Source organism: Branchiostoma floridae, chromosome 5, assembly GCF_000003815.2.
Source record: "Branchiostoma floridae strain S238N-H82 chromosome 5, Bfl_VNyyK, whole genome shotgun sequence".
Taxonomy (NCBI): Eukaryota; Metazoa; Chordata; class Leptocardii; order Amphioxiformes; family Branchiostomatidae; genus Branchiostoma; species Branchiostoma floridae.
This window is the reverse complement of record NC_049983.1, coordinates 17,091,970-17,115,184: the sequence shown is the minus strand read 5'-3', so window position 1 is coordinate 17,115,184 and position 23,215 is coordinate 17,091,970. Positions and strand designations below refer to the sequence as shown.

General features: G+C 38.2%; 1 protein-coding gene across 1 annotated transcript in view; it reads left to right on the top strand.

Annotated features, from left to right (window-relative positions):
* LOC118415679 (cyclin-dependent kinase 17-like) overlaps positions 1-23,215 on the top strand; it is a 99,633-nt gene that overhangs the window by 35,887 nt on the left and 40,531 nt on the right. The window contains exons 3-9 of the mRNA XM_035820412.1: positions 4,970-5,071; positions 15,321-15,386; positions 16,285-16,311; positions 17,522-17,599; positions 18,876-18,962; positions 20,075-20,185; positions 21,950-22,080. Coding sequence (XP_035676305.1) covers positions 4,970-5,071; positions 15,321-15,386; positions 16,285-16,311; positions 17,522-17,599; positions 18,876-18,962; positions 20,075-20,185; positions 21,950-22,080 — 602 coding nt within the window. The remainder of the gene's footprint in view (positions 1-4,969; positions 5,072-15,320; positions 15,387-16,284; positions 16,312-17,521; positions 17,600-18,875; positions 18,963-20,074; positions 20,186-21,949; positions 22,081-23,215) is intronic.

Here is a 23,215-nt window from a genome sequence, read left to right as displayed (position 1 = left end):
TCTCTCCTGGTACCGATTGCTCAGACTGAGTTAAATTTCTATACTATATCTTGATTAGTAACTTTTCATTTTGCTGGTGTTGTGTTGTTGCTTTTTTATTTATCACGAAATGTGCATTTCTCGATAAATTTGAACAGGCGTGTACACGTTACTGCTCGTCATCCAACACCGTCCAAAGGGTACGGATTTGCAAAACATCGGAGGAAAATTGCCAACAGCGATCATGTTCACAACGCTGGGTATGGAAATTGTGATAAGAAAACAGTCTCCCGATAGATATTTTCTGATATAAAATAAATGTCAATGATGAATCCAGAAAGCAACCCGAACTACGCAAAAGAAAATAGTCTTCACGGCTAAGCTTTTTCGTAAGCCTCAAAGGGAAGACGATGATGTCAACCGTCGAAACAAGCGGGTTGTCGGCGAATATAGTCTCCTACTTACAGTTTTTGGCGGGTTATCTTCGTATAATTTTAGTAGAAGGCCAGCAAAAAGAGATACAAGTTCGATTCGCCACATTTCCCCGTAAAATACGGCGTTACATTCCACCGAAAATTATGTGTATAAGCTGTACTGTACGTGACAGCAGAGAGTTGGGAAGAACTAGACGCGCGTGGGAAATGCAACTGGACGTGCGGTTACCATGGCGACAGCTCCGGCGGTAGCCCTCTGAAGTAGCGCCTGCCTGATTATGCGGCAAATCCAATCAACTTCCCTCCAATCACAGCCAGAAGCGGCGCTGACAAAGTGGTAACAACAAGAAGAAGCGTAGAACTAACGCGTTGTTGTGTTTTTTTAATCATTTATCACGAAATGTGCATTCTTTGATAAAATTTAACACGTTACTGCTCGGCCAGCGTCGTCCGCAAGGCATAGATAATTTTGCAAAACATCGGAGGGACTTTTCCGGCATCGATCATTCTCACATCGCTGAGTAAGAATTCTGTGAACAGTCTGTCGATAATCATTTCCAACTTGAAGAAGGTGGTATTTTTTTACGGCATACTACAAAAGTCGTAACGGCAACCGAGCGGGTTGCCGGCAAAAATTGTCTCCTATTTACATTTTTAGGCGGGCTACTTTCGTCTAATTTTCGTGGAAGGTATATGATAAAATAATACAAGTTCGAATCTTTTGGACCCACAAAGGACTGACAGCATAAACACGATCGTCATCTAATATAAACGGAATTGCTGGGTTGAAGACTATACACTGACATGAATGGACTACTAGTATTTATACGCATAAATTGACCGTTTTGCATGTATTTAAATATGAATAAAGGATATTGTGTTTGGTCATAACTTAATATTTCTAGGAACGTTGATACTCCTTGGTTCGGCATCGGCAGCTAATTTTCTAGGCTAGGAAAGTAGGATTCAGGTTTCCATCCGCCTGCTGATCGTCATGGTTACAAACTCGACAAACAAGACTTACCTGTTCCTGACGGAGCTCTTGGGTCGGAACAGAGCCATCCTACGATCCTGGTCGTCGAGCAGTTGACCGACGCAACCATACTCCAGGGCATACATTCTACTTTATGTGTTTTTTAAATCTTTTTGTTAATCGTGTTTTGTCTGCGTATCTGTTCAAACAAACATGTACCTGTTCTAACAATGTTGTGTTGGTGTAACTAACATAACTTCTACTATGTAGTTAGATATCGGTAGCTAATTTTCTAGGCTAGGAAAGTCGGATTCGGATTTCTATCCGCCGGTTTCCTGGACATACAGCTGATCGTCATGGTTGCAACTCGACCAACAAGACCTACCTGTTCTGTTCCTGACCGCCTCGGACGTTCCTGGTCGTCGGGCAGTGGACCCACGCAACCATATTCAAGGGGCATACGTCTTGGTTCGACACAGACAATTGTTATTTTGCCGAAATTTTCTTCATCAGTTATTGGTTTTCTTGTTGAGTATGTGATCAAGTTTTTCTAACCTGTCATTGATTCAGTTAAAAGTTGCGTTAGCGTTACTAACATTACTTCTACTTCTAGTATTTTACGTTTCTAAAATGAACATGTTTTTAGTCAGTTTATCTACAACTGTTATGCGCTGTTCAAAGAGGTTCACTCTTTTACTAAAAGGGCCTATACGTTTACGGTTGTTTTTCAGCAACATATAGATATATAAATTTAGCTGGTCGGGATACTACGAAGAGGGATTTGACCAATGAAATAGGTAAACACGATATATCATTGCCTTTGGAACATGAAAGGTAAGTTTACTACCGACGTTATCGATCATCATTCGGCAGCTTCTACACCAGTCGGATCGTCATCATCTGTTCCGAATGTTGGAAAAACGGTAGGTTGTCCGTGAATATGAATATGTCCGTGTACAAACTTAAATTAATAAAGAAATTTTATACACTTAAACATTTAAAAACATTCTTAATTCATTGGTCGTGGCTCCTTTAATATGAACCAGTTGGGAAATGAATTATAGAATTTGGAATACAGAATTTATAGATCATCCACCCCTGCGACATTGCCACAAAGTTCAAATATGACGTACGCTACCGCTGCGTGTGCAGTCTACGAAGTATTTTAATTAGTCTAGATCTGCTCTAGAAATTGTCAATAATACAAATAAAACAAAGTTAGATAAATCAAGTAGGTTTATAAAACCCCCTTGGATAAACCAAGAAAAAATAACCACATATTAAACACGGGGCTAGATCGGAGTAGAAAATAAACGCAGAATATTGCAACAGTCAACGTGGCCTTCTTCTGTGGGAACATACTTTCAAAGAAGCCGCTCCTTACCGTGCATGTGTCAATCAAATTGAGCAGCACGTGAGACCAGACCAGACCAAATTCTGGAGGTTTACAATGTAATTTTTCTACAAGTTTACCAGCACCGTAACAGTTACGTCAATCGTGTACTTACACACACTAAACAATCAAAACAGCTGTTGATTTTATCGCAACGATATAAGTTTCATATTTGCGCTCAAATAACCCAATCTTCCACAACCTGTCCCACGTTCGCGTTCTGGACCCCACACAAACCGTGTACACGTCTAAATGTAATATGATATGCTAGTAGTCGCGCCGTGGCGAACTTTAGGAAGGTTGGAATATTTATAAACAGGTCACGTTCCGCCGGAGGCGGGGCGGCGCTTGAAGTTCGGATGTAGATACTTACCTGTAGTATCTGCCGGTCGAAGCCTGTTTACTTGGTAGTGAGACCGCCAGGATTTTGTACGACTACACTGGTCGCACTGGACATTCCTTGTTGTTCATTCTGAAACTGAAAGACTAGTGTACTTACCTATCAGTTCGGAACATGATTAACTTGTCTTCACTTTCATCGATAGATAAGAAATGCAAACACAGACTATTGTAGCTATTTACAGTGGCAAGTATCGTGTAGTGTGGGCGAATTTGATATCGCTACACCAGCGTACAAATAATGCAACAACAGAAATAGGACACAAATAATTCAACATAGAGTCGGTAGGTTTTCTTCGGGTGGTCCTGACACTGGCCGCGGTAGCGGGCTGTCCTCGTCACGCATGGTCAGACAGAAGCAGAATTTACTCCATCATATTTTCTGATTTAGAAAAACACATCTTGCCATTCTTGGGAAAAAAACAATTTATTTGATGTTTTCTTGTCATGTACGCATAAGATTCAAACTTGCACTACACAGTCGGTTCCTCAAAATTGTAGCAAATCTTCCGAGAAAGAACGTGGTAGATTAGGTAGCGGCGCGGGTGCGAGGTCGCACCATACATTTTGTATCTTCGGAAGGATTTGTTCCGGTACGTGACCCTGGCGCTAGCCACGGCAGCGCCGAAAGATCGGGGTCCAGTAAAAGCATACTTTGCCATATATTCTGCTTAAGAAAAAGACACCTTTGTGGAAATTTATTTCTTGTTCTTTAATTTTCACGTATCAAATTTAAACATGTGCGGAACAGTCGGTTTCTCAAAATTGTAGCAAATCTTCGGAAGGATTTGTTCCGGTACGTGACCCTGGCGCTAGCCACGGCAGCGCCGAAAGATCGTGGTTCAGTAAAAGCATACTTTGCCATATTCTGCTTAAGAAAAACACACTTTTGTGGAAATTTATTTGTTTTTCTTTAATTTTCACGTATCAGATTTAAACATGTGCGGAACAGTCGGTTCCTCAAAATTGCAGCAAATCTTCTAGAAATATCGTGGTTGGGAGCGGCGCGGGTGCGTCCTAGACTGCGAGGTTTTGCGTTAGTTGTTCAGAAACAAATTGGGAAATTGGGCGTGATACGTTCTCCGCCCTCCGCGCGGGGGTCTGCATATGAAAAGAAGCCGATTTCTGCCAAACCCCGAACTTTGGACGGCACGGGCGTGTCTAGAAAATGTTTATGAAAAGAAGAGGCGTGTCTGAAATCTATTCATTGATCGTCTAAACGCGGTTAGACGTGATTTCATGCATATCAGACGCGGGTACACGCATATCTAACCGCGTTTTACCCGAGAATTGCACGAGTTTTAATCGCGATTTACACGAGATGTAATCGCGACTTGCACGACTTTTGCACGCGATTAAGCCGCGTTCAGACCGGACCATAAACGTAGTCGGTACTGTATGTCTACTGTACTTAGTCTAATTATCCGTGATTAAAATGTTTACTAATGATTATAATCATATACATACAGCAGTTCATAAAATCTGTTTCATAGTAAAACAATATTTGTATGATTTGGTGCAAGTATGCAGTGAAGAATATTTTGCACCTTGTGACCTATTACGATTACTAACAGATCACAGGTTAAAAGAGAAATTTCAGTGTAACCTTTTTAAGTTTAAGAAATTAGTAATTATAATATTAGTAAGATGATACTAAAAATAACACCATAATTTGCATGACCTTCACGCCATTTCTAACCCCCACTACCCACCCTCAGTTATATTTCTTTTTCTTATTTTGTGTGTCATTTGTGTTTTTCTTTTCTTTTTTTCCTTCCCCCTATCCAACAGGCTGGCCTAGTAGATCAGGGAAACAGAAAGGGTCGAGTAAAGCCCTGAGTAAGGCAGAGTCTGCTGCTATTGTCACGTTACAGCCTCTCATGGAGGTGGAAGGTATGTGTTGTATGATATCATCTATAAACTATTGTATATATAATAACAGGTGCAATAGAATGTAGTACAGGTAATACTGATGGTGGGAATGAATCAGGAACGATCGGAACTAAAACTGTAAAATATGATGCAACAAGTAAGATTTGTGTACATGAGGATTTCTTCTGTTGTTTTTAACCAAATGTAATTCTTTTTGCAAATCATTTTTTTCTTGTATTTCTATTATTCTTTCAACTCTCTATCGACGGTACTTTTATTTGCCTGATTTTCTCATGGTCTACAAAGATATATAGCAGGTAATGTAGAGACTTGATTTTAGGCTCATCCACATGTAGTCCCCAATCACAAAATTAATTCTTTGTACCAAACAAAATTATAAAATCAGCTAACAAAAATTCCGCAGTTTGAATCATAGAAAGTTCAAATAAGAATCAACATAGTTTAACTCCTTTTATACTTCCTTTAACCTTCTTCACCTTTACTTGTTGGCAAGGGTAGCAGACTAAGGTATGCTTAAGGTTAGAAGATACAGTAGTTCGTTCCAACCTTAAAGTTAAAAGTAGTTGCAGTGTGAGATAATTGTAGTAGCCATATAAGTACAGAGTGTTTGCACTCACTCTCCTATCAGATAATATTTATGTGGGCGAAGCCACACATATAGTTTTCTTACAAGTATTTCACCGGAAATCAGAAACAAATGGAAGCCTCCATGTACTCCATGTTTCAAGCTTTTTGATTGGCCTAAAGTCGCACTTTCTCGGTTGTATGTCAGAGTTGAACCTATCAACGCGCAGGACACAATCGGCATCCATTTTGATAATAGCCAATCAAAACTCAGAAAAATGGAAGCTGTTAGCAAATACTCCGCGTTCCCAGCTTTTTGATTGGCCTAAATTCAGACTGTCTCGGGTGTACGTCAGAGCTGGACCTATCAACGCAGAGAACACAAAATGTCATTCGGCATCCAGTTTTATAATAGCAGCTGAGACGCAGTAAATCGGCCATGTATTCGACCAAACAGGCGCTCAAGGAAGAAGTTGCCCGCCACGGAATGAACAAGATTGATAAATTTGCACAAAAAACATTATCTTCAGAAAATGGGACCTTGGAATCTTGCAAATTAAACAGTGAACGGACGTGTTCAAGCTACGCATTGCATTTGTATACATGTACCTGTTAAAATGCAGGCAAGAACGTTACGGCAAGCTTGGCCGAATGGCTAAAGCACCAGCTACATTTGTGCTTTTTTTCGCTAGGTCAACCCTGGTTCGATTCCGGGCGGGAATAACTTTTTAAAAACGGGAACAACTTTCTTTTAGTTGTCCTTTTTTTTTCTTTTTTGATATTTACAACAATTTTATCTTGCAAACAGAGCATCGTTCAGTTCACACGCCTTTTTATTTATTTTTTAATTGCCCTCAAAAGACGGCGTTTAAACGGTCGGACGGTCCATGTGGGGAGGGGGGCTCGTCAACGCCTCGGACCATACCGGCAGCCAAATACAGTATCGTCGATGTCTGTCGCCTGCGGCGTTAAGTCAAATTTGGAATGGAGGCTACGGTACGGTACCGGACCTGAACCTGATCATGAATTTCAGCTTTATAATTGCTACACAGCACAACCCGTGACGTCAGGTAAAGGCCGAGAATATGGGTGAACCGAGAATACGGGGCACCTAATGGCAATTACTATTGTGTGTAAGATAGTTTGACTTAAACTTCAAAAATGGCCACGGGAAAGACTTGCTGCATTTTCGCGAAAATGTTGTCATTCTAGTTGTTTCTTTTCTTGCGATTTTTCCTTTCTTTTCCCTTCGCCCACATCCTGCATTTTTTCAAAAATGTTGCCTTTCTAGTTGTATAGTGTGTTTGTAGATGATACAGGAGGAATTAGATTTTACTAAGTATGTGCATGATGTACTAACCTTTTTTTGTTCACATTTCTGGGTTAAGGTTTATCACATTTTACTATAACTTGGTGATACAAATGTATGATATTGAATTACATGTTTGTTTTGTTTTCCATATGTTGTACGCAAGCAGTAGATAAAATGATTTTTATGTTGTTATTCAGCATATGCTAACTATTTTTTTGCAGTCTGCAATAAAACCACAATACAGGTTTGTTAAGTTGTGCACATGTTTCTAGACATGAGCGACTCCTAGCGCCTGCTGAAATATCTTCAGTGTGTAGCAACTCTCCTATCTCACTGTAATGCTTATACTACAGCAGTCACAAGCAATACATATATTTGGTCCAGTCACAACGATAATGAATAACTGGGAAAACTTCTTAAATATTCTAAGAAGTGTGTTTTCACGGATATTTATGTGAAACAGTGATGCAACATTTTTCTGCTTCTCTTGTAAAGAAGATCCCAAAATCTTCTACCAATACTGGGCTCTAGCGCCTCCTTGCAGCTGGTGTGAAAAGTGCATCACATGGCTACCCATGCCAATACTCTATGTTTACAAGTCAATGATGATATAAAATATATGTGACTTCCTCTATGACCATCTGGCTACTGTAGACCATTTCTATTCATCCCTTAGATTACTACTCGTATTGACTCAAGCATTTGCAAGAATCCTGTCTACAGTGACCACCTGTCCACCATTTTCTTCATGTCCCTTGAAGTACCTTTCAAAATTAATCAAGCCAATTTCTAAGTAGTTCTCTGGATTTTCTTAAAGTCCAAGGCACTTACATGTACACTGGCCAGTGTCCCCAGAGAATGTCCGGTATGTTTCCGTGTATTGATCTTAGATCAATAATCGTCCCTGCAAATCAGTCACAACGTACATGCACTGATCAATAATGTTTTCCACTTATGAAATTAGGAAGCAACGGACATTTCGTCTTCACTTTAGGTTCATTTTTGTGATCAATGCTGTGAACTATTAACCTAGAATAGCAAATACCTAGTATATCACTTTTTTTAGGCAAAGATGTCAAGAAGACAAACGTGATTGTTATTTGGTTAGATGGGGTGTGGCCATCGGAGTTGAACTAGTGTCAAGGACACTTACGTAATCGTTATGCAGCTATGCTGAAATGGCCATTGATTGAGGTAACTCCAAGGTCATTTGCATGCACTCCTTCTTCTTACAAAAAATGAACTTAGAAGTTGCCTGTCTTCAAACTGGATCTTTGAGTTGTGTTTAGGTTTTTTGTGACATTTGTGTCAAAAAAAATATTGAAGCTTGCAAATTATTTTGATGATGAAAAATATTAGGACAATAACCAAAGCTATAAGATTGAAATACAGTTTGCCCACTAGTTTAAAAAGGCAGATACAAATGTAATGATGATATTTACAAATGTATAGGTATTACATGTTTGTTAATGTTAATGTTCATGTTAATGTTACAGGCATATGGAGAAAAAGTTAGATATGAACAAAAAAAGATTCCGGGTGAAAACAAAATACATCCAGGCACCACTGCTTGAAATTCTTAAGTCAATATTTCTTTCTGAAATGTGTGATTCATAATAGTAAGTGCTTATTGTATGCCAACAAGCAATTACTCAAGCAACTGGATATGATTTTGGAAATTTATTTATTTATTGGTTTGGCTGTACAGGATACACAGCCAGGGCTGCCCAACTTTTGGAAATTTTGGAAATAATCATATCCAGTTGCTTGAGTAATTGCTTTTTAGCATATCTTATTACCAGGATGTCTAATCTTCATAGATGTAGCTAAGTGCTTCTTCTTTTAGCTTCCCAAATTGTATAGCATCGATACTTTTCCTACGATTTCAAAGTAAAAGAAGTTGCACTGGTTGTTTTCAGTGTATTCTATGAATATTTCCTGCAGCGGCCCCACAGATGGGATTTGAAGGTCAGATCCACCCAAAGTCAATACTGTCCTTGAGTCCTCCCATCAACGAATGAACTGAATCTTGAATTTTGACAGAAACGTGTTAGCCGTACGGGCGCATATCGAGTCAGGTCATTCCCGTATCCAATTATTTTCAAGGAAAAATTGTCCTTAGTTTGTCGCTGACCTCGTGTGATCCAAGATCTGAGCAGTTTTTAACCACTTTTAATCAGATTTTGCAGCCACCTGTAATAGTTTGTGTTAGCCAACATGATGATAAACTGTATTTTAAAGCGAATGTAAATCAAATATAAATCAAGTCAGTAATTTCTTGCTCTTGACCGTAACCTAAGGATGACATATTTCAGGATACAAAGTGGTTGTCTTGATTTTAGAGGGAAGTCATTAATTGTCAAGTTACAGTGAAATATGTAATAGTTTTAGACAGTGCTTTAATGATTGTGTTACTGTTACTTTAACTGCAAAGTAAAAACAAAGTGATTAGTCTAGATTTTCACAGTGCCACAAAATCTAAGTGTTGTGACTTAATATAAATTAAACGCAGTTTCTGCAAAATTTGGAACCTTTTGTCACATAACTCTTAGATATATTATGATGTTTTAAACTAAAGTATTCTAGATGAAGTCTGAGTCAGGCAGAAAATCACTGTTTAATGTTAATTTTGCCCATTGTCAGAATCCAGCTCATTCTTTAAACAGAGGGAAGTAAAATAAGTATTTCCCCCGGCCCCAAGATGGTAAAGATTCATGACAAAATAGCTGTAGTGTATTAAATCAGTTTGTCTCGCCAAAACTGAGTAACTATGAGCTTATGAATCTTACATATTTAAAATATGAATATAAGCCAATTTTTCTGTAGGAAATAGCAAAAAGAAAATATCATACGTGTCCTTGAAGAAAGTGTCTGGGGGGCACTGTTCATTTCACCGGTGCCATGTCTGTTTGAAAATGCACAGACAACTTGCGTGTGTTTTCCGTTGCGTGACAGCGTGTCAGACGGTCGTATTGATTTTCATTGATCTTGTAGTGACATCAGTACAGCAAGCTTGGAAATGTCGCAGAGGATTCTTCCTTTAATCTTTCTAAAGACCACAGGAATATATATTTTCTTAATCGTATTATGATTCTTTTATTTGAAATATCAAAAAAGAGCATTTTCTATTTACAATTATGTTGTGTTTTTTTATTATACAAATGTTTTTGCACCTCGGCTGGAACTTGGAAATGATTGTACCAACACTTTCATCATCAATAATTTACCGTAACAATTGTCTGTATCAACAGACATGAATCCGTACAGGTGCATTATGACAAACTTGTCCTGTGCAATGTAGTGAAAGATGCCATAGAAAGAAAGCTAATCAGTACTGATATAATGTCCATGGGGATATGATTTGGATGTTAGAGATAGTTCGTCTATTTGTTGCTCTTCATGGTAAGTTAACTGATAAACCATGACCAAAGGCAAGAAACATGCACAAAAACCCTTCAAAGTTACACTACAAATTTTGCTAGAGCAAAATGTTATGTATGTTTCCATTTCCATTCATTCTAAAGCTACCCGGTTTATTTTCCTGGCTATATAACACTTTGATATTGTATCAGTTCATTAAGAAAAGTGTTGAAATAGTCTGGACCACACTGTTCCACACTTTCATTCTGCACAACAACATTGCAGTCATGCTTTGTGAATATTGCCAGGCAATATGATAAGGGACATTCAGATATGTTTGCATCATAACCCAATCCTTTACAATATGGGACTTCAACAGATGATATCTGTGACGCTTATTATAGAAACCTTCCTCCGAATAATCTCAAAGATTGATGTCTGTTTGAAATCATAAAGCGGCACAGTAATGGATAACTGCATGTTACTAGTAGTATGCTCCACAAATAACACTGTTTGACAGACAACTGTCTGAAGGGCAGGATTTCTGCAGAAACATGTTACTCTGGAGCTGTCACAAATCAAGGGTTTACGACTGAATATATGGTTTTATAGTAAGGGTCAGAAAGGGTCAGTTGTAGGATTACATATATTCTGAAACTGCAATAGATAGAGTTCTGAATGTTTCTAGTGTATTCAATTATTCTCTAATAATATGGTGTTTGTTACCGGTAATAACAGTATTGGCCAAGAAAAAGTCAGCTTTGCCTTTGAGCAGTTTCTTGTTTGAACATTAAATTTCGTTTGTAGTTTTGAGATTGAAATAACCCAAAATATTGCCATGCATGAACTTCAAGGTAGTGTTAATACTTGAGCCTCAAGTTCCAATTTCAACAGAAATCTATGGATATCAATTCTTTTAACAAGAAAGTGGACGTCTTCAAAGACAAGATGACCATCAGTTGTTAGTGCCTAATTTCTCACGTAGTCTCCAAACATTTGTGGTTTCATTTTTGTAATTTGCCGACCAGAAAAAGCCCAGGCAAGCCCATATTGATCTACCATGCTGACCAATTAACCTAATTATTTGCCTCAATCTGTGGTTGGTGGCTGTACCTTTTAACCTAAAAAGAAAATAATTGTTTTGCCTCTTCAGTTACATGTAGGTACGTTTTCTTGGCCTCCGAATAACACAAGACGTTGGCAAACACAGGCCTTTCCTGTATACTCTTTTCTTTCTTTCTCTTTCTCTCTCTGTCTCTTCCCCCTCTCTCCTCCCAATCTAGTTTTCTTTATAGATTTACCAACATATACCAGTTAACAATATACATGGAAAGATTTGAAAAAGGTACCAATTGTAGAGTTCAACAGTTGTAACTACACAATGTATAATGATAGCCAAAGAAGAGAATGTTGCAACAGGGAAATGTTGTGTACTAACACAATCTGGTGTAATACAGTATGGTAACAATAATATTAATAATAATACAATACAGTACAGTACAGTACAGTATTGTATATGATAACTTTCAACTTTTTATTTACACTTCATTGCTTATTAGGCTATATACACCAGCTTTTCAAAGGGTTAGGCAACATAGGCAGTCGGCAAAAAATTAAGCTGTTGTGGAAGTTATGGACACCTGCAGTAAAAAACACAAGGATTATAATATAAACGACAACTCTAGTGGCCGTCGGCAAAAATTGATGTGCCCAGAAAAACAGTTGATCCCTATTGGGTATTGATTGGGTACCCCAAGGCATCGTGGGTCCGCGGAGGCGAGGCAGGCAGGGCCGGCGATGTTCCTGCAGGACGTGGCGTGTAGTTTTGCCGTGGGATGGACCGACGCAGCGTGCGCTTGTCTGGCCATTTTGCTCGTCTTTGCCCTGTTCTGTAAGTAATATTTTACCCAATACACATGTACCAATAAGTGCCCCCCCTCTCACAGAAGCAGTAGACCATAATATGCTCCCAAGTCCCCATAACCCACCTCACCCCCATAATTATGACCCTCCCTTATACCTGAAACAACATCCATCACATGTTCACCTGCTGGTTTGTTTGATATAAATACACTTGGAACAGCTGGGTTTGCTAATTAGCAATTTTTACGAAATGGTATATGACTATATTCATGTATTCAGGGTAGTACAACTAGATGTTTCAATATTGGTCATGTAGATAATCTATTATGCATTTTGCTGACGGATCAATAATGTTATGATTAGCCTTGTTTTGTTTTTGAATAGAAGGTTAGACATCCAGGTACTAAAAACCTAAAAGAGGTTTCTAATGGCGTAAATATACGATAATTCTCAGACACTGATGAAAATTTGTGGATTTTATTGTAAGTGTATTGTACTTTGTCCAGTTGTTACTGGGTATTTTGTGAAAAGTAGTGTTGTACGCATACACCGAGTTTCAAAATATTGCTAATATTAGTAATAATGACACAGTAGTCATCAGTTTGATATTATGTATTTTAATTTTAAACAGTTACTGAAGTATCTCATGTTTGTGACTTTGTTGTGACAGGTATATTATAAGTCTTGAAATGTTGGGTTGACCAATAGCAATACATCAGTGATGGAAACTCTGCTTTCATAGATGTTCACTTTTCTCTGAACCATAATGTCTAACATCAGAGAACACATCAGTCATACATGCCATATGCAGAATACAAGAGGGATGTACAAGTGTAACAACCTAGCACTATTAACGAGACAGCTTGTCTCTTGTTGATATTGCTCCAACAAGCATTTTTCATAGCTGCAACGTGACCAGGATACTTACCATACGCATGTACAAGTTACAGATAATTGATGGATTTGTGTGAATCAGCATCAGGGCTGTCTCCAGCTTTCAATTTTCCTCCATCCCACTCATTGTTCTGGAGCTCATTTTGTTAATCTGTCATTTTATGCCTAGGAGAATAAATTAGCATCAATTTTGTGTCATGAAGTTCCGATTTTTTGACGGACTAAGTGAATTTTTCTCAATCACAACAAGTAAATTTCTGTCCTGGGATTGGAGACAGCCCTGGTCTGCATACAGCTGCTTAGTTGGGTATTCTGTCTTTCATGTTTTTTTTGCATCAGCATCGAGCTCTGAAAAAAGTGGTGTAAAGGGCTGTGCCCATCTCTGTTTTTATATAGCCTTTGGGCCAGACAGTTGTGCAGGCATTGCAGCATGGAACAAGTGCACTGGTTCAGTTCAGTCAGTTCAGAGGTGACACCAGGAAGGACTGTACCCTGGTAGTGGTGTGATTTGTAATATCTTCTTTGGTGTAGTGGAAAAAAAAACTAATAGAAATGTTACTTAACAAAAGTAAGTTCACGTAGAAAATGTAATGTAAAATGATGATAACTTGAATATAAGGTACAAACCTGACGGAATAAATTATTTTACAAAAATAAGTTAACATGAAGAAAAATATGATGTAAAATGACAATAACTTGAATAAGGATATAAGGTACTTCATTTTACAAGTGACTTTATTCCACCAAACAATTCAGCGGAGTCCATGAAATATTTTGAGACTTTTTTGCTTTCTTTTTCTTGAAAAGATAGATGCAAATCACACAGAAAGTTGAACGGATGAAATACCACTGGTATGAATGATTCAGCAAAAGGATGTCTGAGTGTGTCCATGTGTGAATGAATACCTGTCATTTATTGCCTATGATGGATTGCAAATTACTATGTGTGAATGAATACCTGTCATTTATTGCCTATGATGGATTGCAAATTACTGGGGCATAAATACAGCTAGCATAACTATTTTCGGATGAATGGAAGTACAAAAAATGTATTTATAACCTCTAGTCATTGTTATGCCATGAATACATAACCGTTGTGTGGTGTCTTCTATCTATGTGTTCATATTCCGAGAATAGTTCTTGGTGTGAAAAATTTTGGAATTCTAGTATTCAGATTTTTAGTGTACATTATATCAGAAAGATAATTGACATGACAATTTGTGATTCATCATTTTGTTTTCTACTGAAAAACTGTCTATCCCCTAGTAAATTCCAATCATAGAGAACACAGCTTCCGTCATTGCAAACATGCCATCATGTGTCATTTTCCCAATCATCTTTAAATTTAGGGAGACAGCAAAATGATGACTGTTTGTACGCTCCATATCTTTTGCTATCATTACGCTAGTCACGTTTTCGACCACCCACGTTTTGTCATTACCTTCTATAGCTGTCAGATTGATGTCGTGGCTATGTATGTCTGACGGGAATTTCACAGTGTCAGGAGTGTCACTGACATGATGTCAAACTTATGTTTTGCACATTTCTCAATAACTGTACAAGTTCTTGTTCATAACGTATGAAAAGGTGTTCTATGAAGAGAAAAAACTATCAGAAGATACTGCATCTTATTATCTGTCCAAATTTTTTACATGAATGTTAAGCTGCAAAAAAAGTAGTAATATCCAGTAAAAACAAGAAAAATAGATTTATTTACAATCTTTTGCAACTTTTTGTCCGTAATCATTTGCAATAAGAAACTGTTTATCTTTAATTGTGTTCTGGTCTTCCTGTATGAAAGAAAAAACATTGGTAGTTATGAATATAATATGTTGTCGCAAATAACATGCTCTCCTTCTTCTTCTTTTTATTTTGCATAGTACATAATGTGTACATGTGTATACATGAACATGTTGTTTTTGTGTTTGCCATTCTTACATCCACGCATTGCATTTCACATGTTGCTATCTATTTTTTTCAGTTTAAATGCATTATCCACACAGAAAAAGCTGCCAACACCTTCAAAGATGATTTATATTCGATTACAAAATAATATAATTTGACAATTTTTGACAAACTGTCATGGCAAGTTTTTGAAAGTTCTGTGTCAAGGAATTTCAAATGAAATACTTCAGAAGAAGACTTGTCTTGGCAGATTTTTTTGTGCGGCAGTCTTTTTTCTCTTCATTTCAGCTGCCTCCCCTGTCCACGTGACTGTTCTGTCTCTTACACCTGTCCTATGACTCTCCCCTGTAGGGTCGCTCAGTAAAAAGCAGCAGCTAGGACCCAACATAAGTAGAATGGTGTCCTTCTTTGAAGGAGGTACGCCTTCTCTTTCTTTGAGTGTCTTTGTACAGGTTTGCGCATCTTAGCAAGACACCTGTTCTGTTTACTTTAACCCTTGTTTTCTGGATCTCGAAAAGATATGCTGTGATTGTGCAAGACAAGGTTTTTTATTTGATCAGACATGTCAATTTGTGTGTGTGTTAGCATGTGTTAGCACTATAGTTCAGCCAGCCATATGTAGGGAAAACCATGTAATACCAGTTCACCTTTATCCGTGGGGTAACTTTTATCTGTTGTATTAAAAAATGGGGTGTAAAGGGATATCAAGTCAACGGACTTCGGTTGCAAACTGCAATATTTCTAAAATATTCTTTAACATTACAATTTGAAACCACCATCCATTGAGTTGATAAACCTAAATACCCTGTTTTCAAAAACAACGAATATAGGTTATCCCATGGATTAAAAGTAAACTAGCATTACCATTCAATATTTACTAGAATTGTTGTATAAGTTGGTTCATGGATTAAGCTGCCTATGCACAGCGAGATGCATTGTGGGTAATATGCCTAAGTTGAAGGCCCCTGAGACATAAACTAAATACATCTGCTCATGTATTAAGCATTGTGTAGACAAGAACTGTTCACAATTTAGGGGCCTTCATCTTGTATATATAACCTCACTGCATTTTGTAGCACATGAGAGGTTTAAACTGTGAACCTCTAAGCTTATTGTGTTGTATGAACAAAATTCTCCAATACCTTCTATCATATCGGAACATTCATTTGGTTTTCTAGGCATATCAAACATAGAAGTAGCAGCCTATGCTAATTTATTCTAATTTTCCTAGATGAATTTCAGATCATCCTTTATTGTAGACTCTACTATAATTGTAACATGCTGTTTTCTCTCTTTTCCTTTTGTTTGTGTGTAGAACCAAAACTCAGTAAGCACTTTATACGTAAGTCAAGCCCCAGGACTACTTCTTTTTTCCTGTCACCAGTGCTGTTTATGTTCTACATGGCTTTACTTTCGAATGGCCCAGAACTTAATAGCAAAAAAATAGCAAAAAAATTTCTGCATGTTTCTGAGCTTACGAAAATGGTCAACATTTGGTAATTACATATTTCTGGCTCTGACAATGATTTGTTATTCATTCTGGTCTTGGTAACTTAAAAGTGTTGAAATCTTGCAGGTAGCTCCCACATTGGCTGTGCTGCATTACATGTATATTGCTACACTGATTAACACCAATTTCAGTATTTACTGTTAACATTTTACTTTTTTAGAGCTTTGAATCCGTCGGCTTCTATTTTTCATGTCCTTGCTACAAATTTAAATGCACTGACAATAAATCTGCTGTTAGTGCATTGCACTCGGATGCAGAAAAAAATTTTCTATTCAAATTGTGATGACATTTTGTGATCAATTATGGCATAAATACTGTATATGGCACATGCTGTTTTAGTGGCATGTTTGTCTGTGTATGTACAGTGCAGGTATGAATGCAAAATTAATGTCACTTGTCTTGTGCAATCCATTCCATGTGCTTTTCTGCTTGTTCACATTCTTTGCTGTTTATTTATTTTTTGCTTTTAAAAATATCTGCTTCTTTTCTAATTCCTTTCAACTTCAAGCTTTCTCTGTTATTGACAAAACTGTTGGGTACTGTACGTAGTAGTTGATAATGTAACATGGATTGTTTCTGACTTCTGATTGGTTGAAGGATGGGAAACAAGCTGCCTGATTGGTTGATTGATTGGAATCATGTTACATTAACCAAAGTATATGATTGGTTGATACAATAAACTGAGTATTTTATTGGTTTATACTATTATAGCAGCAATGTCACTGTGTGACTTGATACCATTGATGGCATTTCCTTGGTCAACAACAAAAAATTTACACTTTGTACATATTTGGAATAAATTATTGCTGCACACTATCCAATCTCAACTTTGTATATGAAAATTCAAATAACATCTTTCTATTTCATGGAATGATTCAAAGCAAGATGATACATGTCCCTCCTGTCAATCTTGCAGGCAGCCCTAATAGTGATAAGCACCAACCAATCAGAAGGCAGGCACAATGGATCTACTTACATTATGGGCTGCGTGTAGTGTTTCTCTCCCTGAGTGTTGTTTATTTGTGTGTCTAACCCTCTCTAGGTGGGAAGCAACATTACCGCACTATGCCATCACTCGCCAGGAAAAGCAAAACTGAACCCGACTTTTTCCTTAACGATGGTATGTGTTCCCATCCCACAATGCTCTGCATGGGCTTGGCTAATTTTGCATGGCGTATATGCACTTTGGTGGAGGAAGAGATTTGGGTTTTTAGATAGAATTCACTCGATAGTGTAAGACATTTTATTTCTTATCAATCTTAAATGAGGTATTTAAGTCATTTGTGGTAGCAGTAAAGGTGGCAAGGTTCGTGCAAATTTGATTTCCGTTGCCTGCTTTGCTGCTATGTATAGATCAGACTTACGTGTAACATTGCCTCTAGATAGCCAGGAAAGTGGTATCATACTGGTACTTATGCATTATCATCCTGGACTACAGTTGTGAAGATAAAATGAATTGTTAATTATGCAGTAAGTATACTAGGAAGGTATTCATGCAACAGGTTTATTATCTTGGCATGTCAAATTTTTATTTAAGATCTTGAATGTAGAGTCAAACTTAAACATTTAATGTTAACTCAGGAGCAAAATTTCTGCAAAATCGTGTTTTAAACCAAATTGTATGCCACTATATGCCAGTTGGAAATGCAGGCATGTGATGTCTTCCATTGTCTCTACATGTACATGTAGGTTATTTTATACAGATAGTTCCAGAATATTAATGCTAGTTCTTATCATAGCATCATTATATCTCTTTCCATGCAGTCATTACCACAAATTATTTTTTTACAGGGATGTTGTACTGTTGGCCCGTTATGTGGTAACCGGTAACTGTAAAACTGTATTACAATTTAGGAGATACCGTATGGTTTAAGTCGTTCGGGACGCGATATTCCATCCGCACTAGCTTGTTGCGTCTTCGGCTGTAATTGACCCCACCCACCAAGAGTCAGGGTACTAAACAGATGCGGGGTCGGCCGTTTGACCTCTACTGTCTTGCAATCGTGCGCAATCACTTTCCATCCAGACTGTGCACAATAATTCGGAAATGACAGGGGGATGCATCGGCAATCAATCACAGCATCGAAGCCTCTCAATAAGTAAAGCCTTCACGGAGAGAAGTAAGGCACAGAGGAGATGGGCGGTTTCTCATTGGCCAATTTGGCAGGCCTGAGAAGCTGTAATGAAGGTTTGAAAATGCATGTCATGTGTGACAGTCTGGTTTAGGGGCCCTGCTTGATTTTCGCACCGCTGGCTCTCGGCCAGGGTGTAGCCAAGATGACGATGCCACCCTGGACTCAAGGTATTGTCTTGAAAGCTGCTTAGTACGTACATCTGTGCCTTGCGGGGCCCTCTTAAGCTTACCGCCCTCATGTGGCATACATGTATTTCCACAGGAGCATCCTTTAGAACGATAGATAAGGGTCGGCGGATGCGCAAAAGCGAATCTGATTCATTCTTCGACGAAGGTACTAAGGCTTCAGGTTTGCTACTATTCGGCAATTTCCAACCGTTCACTGACCATATAGAGTATGCACTAAAATCCTTGTAGTCATTCGGATTAATTTGTGCATGCAGTATACTGTATAGTTGTGTAGTATGTAATTGTCTAGGATTTCAGTTCAAACTTGCTGATACCAAATTTTAGTAGCAGTATTGTGCTATGTAGTGTACATAGCAAATATTCGGGAATGATTTGTTATGGAACCTTACCATTAAGTATGCATGAAACAAGACATTGTAGATGTCTTATTGCATGGGTGTCATTTTTTTTCACCATCGTTGCTTTACACCCCCTATAGACACGATACGTCACTTGTGTAATCTAAAATTTGGCAAAGCCTAGTCTAGATCATTTGGCATGGTATTCAGGAGGGAATCTTTCATTTTGGTTTTTGATCTGGGGGTTTTCGTTTGTGATTACATTGCGCATGTGTCGTCAAGGGAGACGGGATAGCCGCAGTTGTCCCCGCTACCATTTCCTGCCTGTAGGGGATTATATAGACGTATGATAGTGGTCTACACAAGGACGTTCCCAGGTACAGCCACGGCTTCATTCAGATACATGTTCAGTGGGCGTGTTGTACGGGGAATCTGGTATCATTTTCTGGAACTGTAAAAATGATTGGCTGACAGCACAAGTATCCAAACCTATTTATTATCATGTAAAGGCTGGATGTTGGAGGATTTTTGGTTGGCACACAGCCATTTTCTTTCATTGAAATAGACTGACTTGCTCGTAAATCTGTCCCAATGCGAACATGCATGTAATCCTGGGAAGCACATTGCGATGTTCCAAATTACCCTTTTTAGTACTTTTCCAATACGTTGCAGATTTTTGCCATTTTGCAAATCTTAACCAGACATTTTTAAAAACTTTTATCATGTAAAGAAGTATTTTATCATTAAATTGTGAGTAAAAACAGTTCATTTTGTGGTCTGATACGATTTTTGTGCTTGTCTGAACAAGTGTACATCAAATTGTCAGGTCTGACCTGGGGACGTCCACGGATGGAAATTTAGAGATACATGTAGTTCCTCACTACCTTCGTTTTCGGGGCTGTACAATGGTGGCTGCTTCCTTCTCTCTTCACAGACAAGCTTTTCCCAATCCCCACCATCGATAGCAACTTCAACCTACCCTTGTGGAGGCGGCTCAGTAAGGGACGGATGAAGACAGCGGATTTTCACAGTTCTTCCAGACTATGTAATGTCCTCTCCTCTCTTTGTGCGGTGTCAGTGCTTTTTTATTGTAAATCTGGAAACTTTCACGGTGGTTTTATTTTTGAGGTTTTCTATTGTCTCCATTCCGTGACTACTGCACTACAGTGTAATGCCGGTGTGCCTTTATCCGTTGTTTTTAAAAATGGTGTTTGGGGATATCAAGTCGACGGATGGTGCATTCAAACAGCAACATTTTCAAAATATTTCAAAATGTCGACTTGGTACCCCCAAATAACCTGCATTTAAAATCAACGGATAGAGGTTACCCTACGGATAAAGGTGAACAAACGTTACAAAATTGTTTCAACCAGGTAGTTGTAAAACATGGCAAAACCACCGCGAAAGTAAATGAATTTACTGTGATCCCATTTTCCTTCTTTAATACCCGTTCGTTCCATCATTCTCCTTTTGCACACATTAACACAGTTGCTACCATCTCCTTTGGTTTGTCTGCATGCACCACATATTGCTCATTTTGATGAATGCAAGAGAGGGAAATATACATGGTATAATCACATATTATCTAACCTGCATGAGAAATGTTTGTCCTATTTTTACCAATATTTTTCAGTTGATATAGTTTGCATCATTTGCTAGGTCACGGCTCCTTTAGTTTGAGCCGCCTCCATTTATTTTGGAGAATAACTTTACGTGCTAGAGATTTTGATCTTTCGTTTCTAAATCCAGACTAATGCCTATTCCCTACCGTACGGAGATATGTTCTAGATTAGTACGATTCTTGGTGCATGTTTTATTCTCTGCACGATGGTGTTGCCTTTGTTTTCAAAATTTGGTGATCTCTTTAAAGTAGCAGGATTTTTAGCCTTTGTAGTTGAACCATAACAATACTAGTAGTACTGTATATGGATAAAATGTTGGCTTTTTCATTGATACAATATGATAAGTATGTATTATATCATAATTTTTTACTATTTGGTACCCATTGAGTATGTAATACTATGACATTTATTCTGCGACCTGGAACAGAGTATTAGTATTAATACTATTGTACACTGCGATTTCTGAGTCTGAAGAGTGTTGCTGAAACAGCCATGAATAATTTTTTTCACGAGTTTTTATTAAAACAAATGCTAGCCAAATTTGGTTGTACATGTAAATTGGGCTAATTTTATAGACGTGTTGTGCACATCATACATGTATAACTTATTATATCGAGAGGTAAAAAAAATAAGCTCTGAAGGTACGCCATAAAGCATAGACTGTCTTATCTACTGAAATAATGTCACATCTGCTTGAAAATGAAACATGTAGACAGCCAACGCCCACATTTCTTGCAACCTGCCTTTTTATCCACATGACAAATTAAAAGTTGGCGTGGAGAATGAATAGCGTCGCATTCCTGGAAACAGTAACGAAAAGAAGGGAACGGGGTGGTTTTGATACGATTGCAGGTGACACGTCTAGACACGTGTCTTTTCAATTGACCCAGTGTGGCAGGTCCCTCGCCATCTCTCTCCTACGACAGACTTCCTGCACATAATGAACGCATCTCATTACCGTCATCCAATGATGGATTGCAGTCTTTCATCCCAGGAAAAATAGATGGTGCCTTTTCAACGTTGCCTCCCTGCGAGCGCGTAATTTCCTTGTGGGAGAATATGTGCAGCTTCCTCTCTGCTTCGACAGGAGGGTGGCAGGGGTAATTTACGCTGGGGAGTTAATTGGGACGATTTTCCTCGGCTCTGGCTGCTGAGAAAAATGAACATGTCTGCCTCGGTCTCTCTAGGTATCGTGCACGAGAATGCGCGGCTGGGGTCGGACGGAGAGAGCGACCAAACGTCAGGAACGTCGAACGACGACGTCCACTCACCGGTCAAGTTGAGACACAAGTACCCGCTGCAGAGGAGATTGAGTGAGGTAGGAAAAACATGTCTTCCTTATATCTACCATAACAGGTGCATTAATCATTGCATGTCATGAAGAGGCAGTCTAGTTACATATTGTAGAAGAGGAGAAAAACAACGCTTAGAATCCTGTAGAAAACTGACTGCTATCCTCTATTTGTGAAGAAAGAATGCCAGCATTTTAGTTATTTTTGTTGGATTTTAGCAACAGGTCATTCTATATCTCATTCATTTTGCATGTTTGTATTATCAGGAGGGTTTCAGCCAAGGTACTGAAATGCCATCCAAAGATTGGAGCTGTTGTTTTCCAGCCTTCTTTCATGCACAATGTGTTTTTCTTTACACTTTCAACCAAGAAAAATGTTTGTTTAATTCATCTGCTGTATAACATGTGGAAGATTCACTCAATCATGTAAAATTGCCTGCTGTTTTACTGGATATGAATATTGCATATATCTTGTCATCTGAAAGGTAACAAGGCTAATATGAGACTCTGAATTCATTAGATTTCAGCATTGCTACTGAAATGCTTTCTTAATTTCCATTTGCATGCAGCTCTTTGTATGGTTATTGACCTTAGCACAAAATAAGGATTTTCCATGACATTTGTTTCATGTGAGGAAAACCTTGTGCAATTTTTAATGTCTCAAGAATTTGGGGTAAATTTGTTTTATGATTTATCAGTTATTTTCGTAGAAAGGTGGCTTTTCTCATTGTTTTAAAAGGCGTTTCATCCCTAGTGCTGAAATGCCATCCAGTGCTCTTGATAGAATCTAGCCCATTATTATGAACTGTTCCTATCTTCTTTCGATGGCTCTTTTCACCCTCACACTCAGGGTTGACTGACATTTTCATTTCTTCAAAAACATTATTTTGATAAATCATACGTGCTTACTTTACAGGCGACTACGTAATGTTGCAATTCCAACATTGTTCTTAATTCTTTATTCTATATATGAGTCTATTCCTGATTAGGCTAGCTTTATCTACTATGTTAAAATCATATGATAACAGCACCTGGCTATGGCGGTTCTGGATTTAAAAAATAAGTTCTGAATTATAATACCTCTGTTATTGCAATAGAGTAGTATGGCTAATACAGGGACGCCCCCTAGTTTATGAATGAACTGCAGAAATTCTTGCTCTCT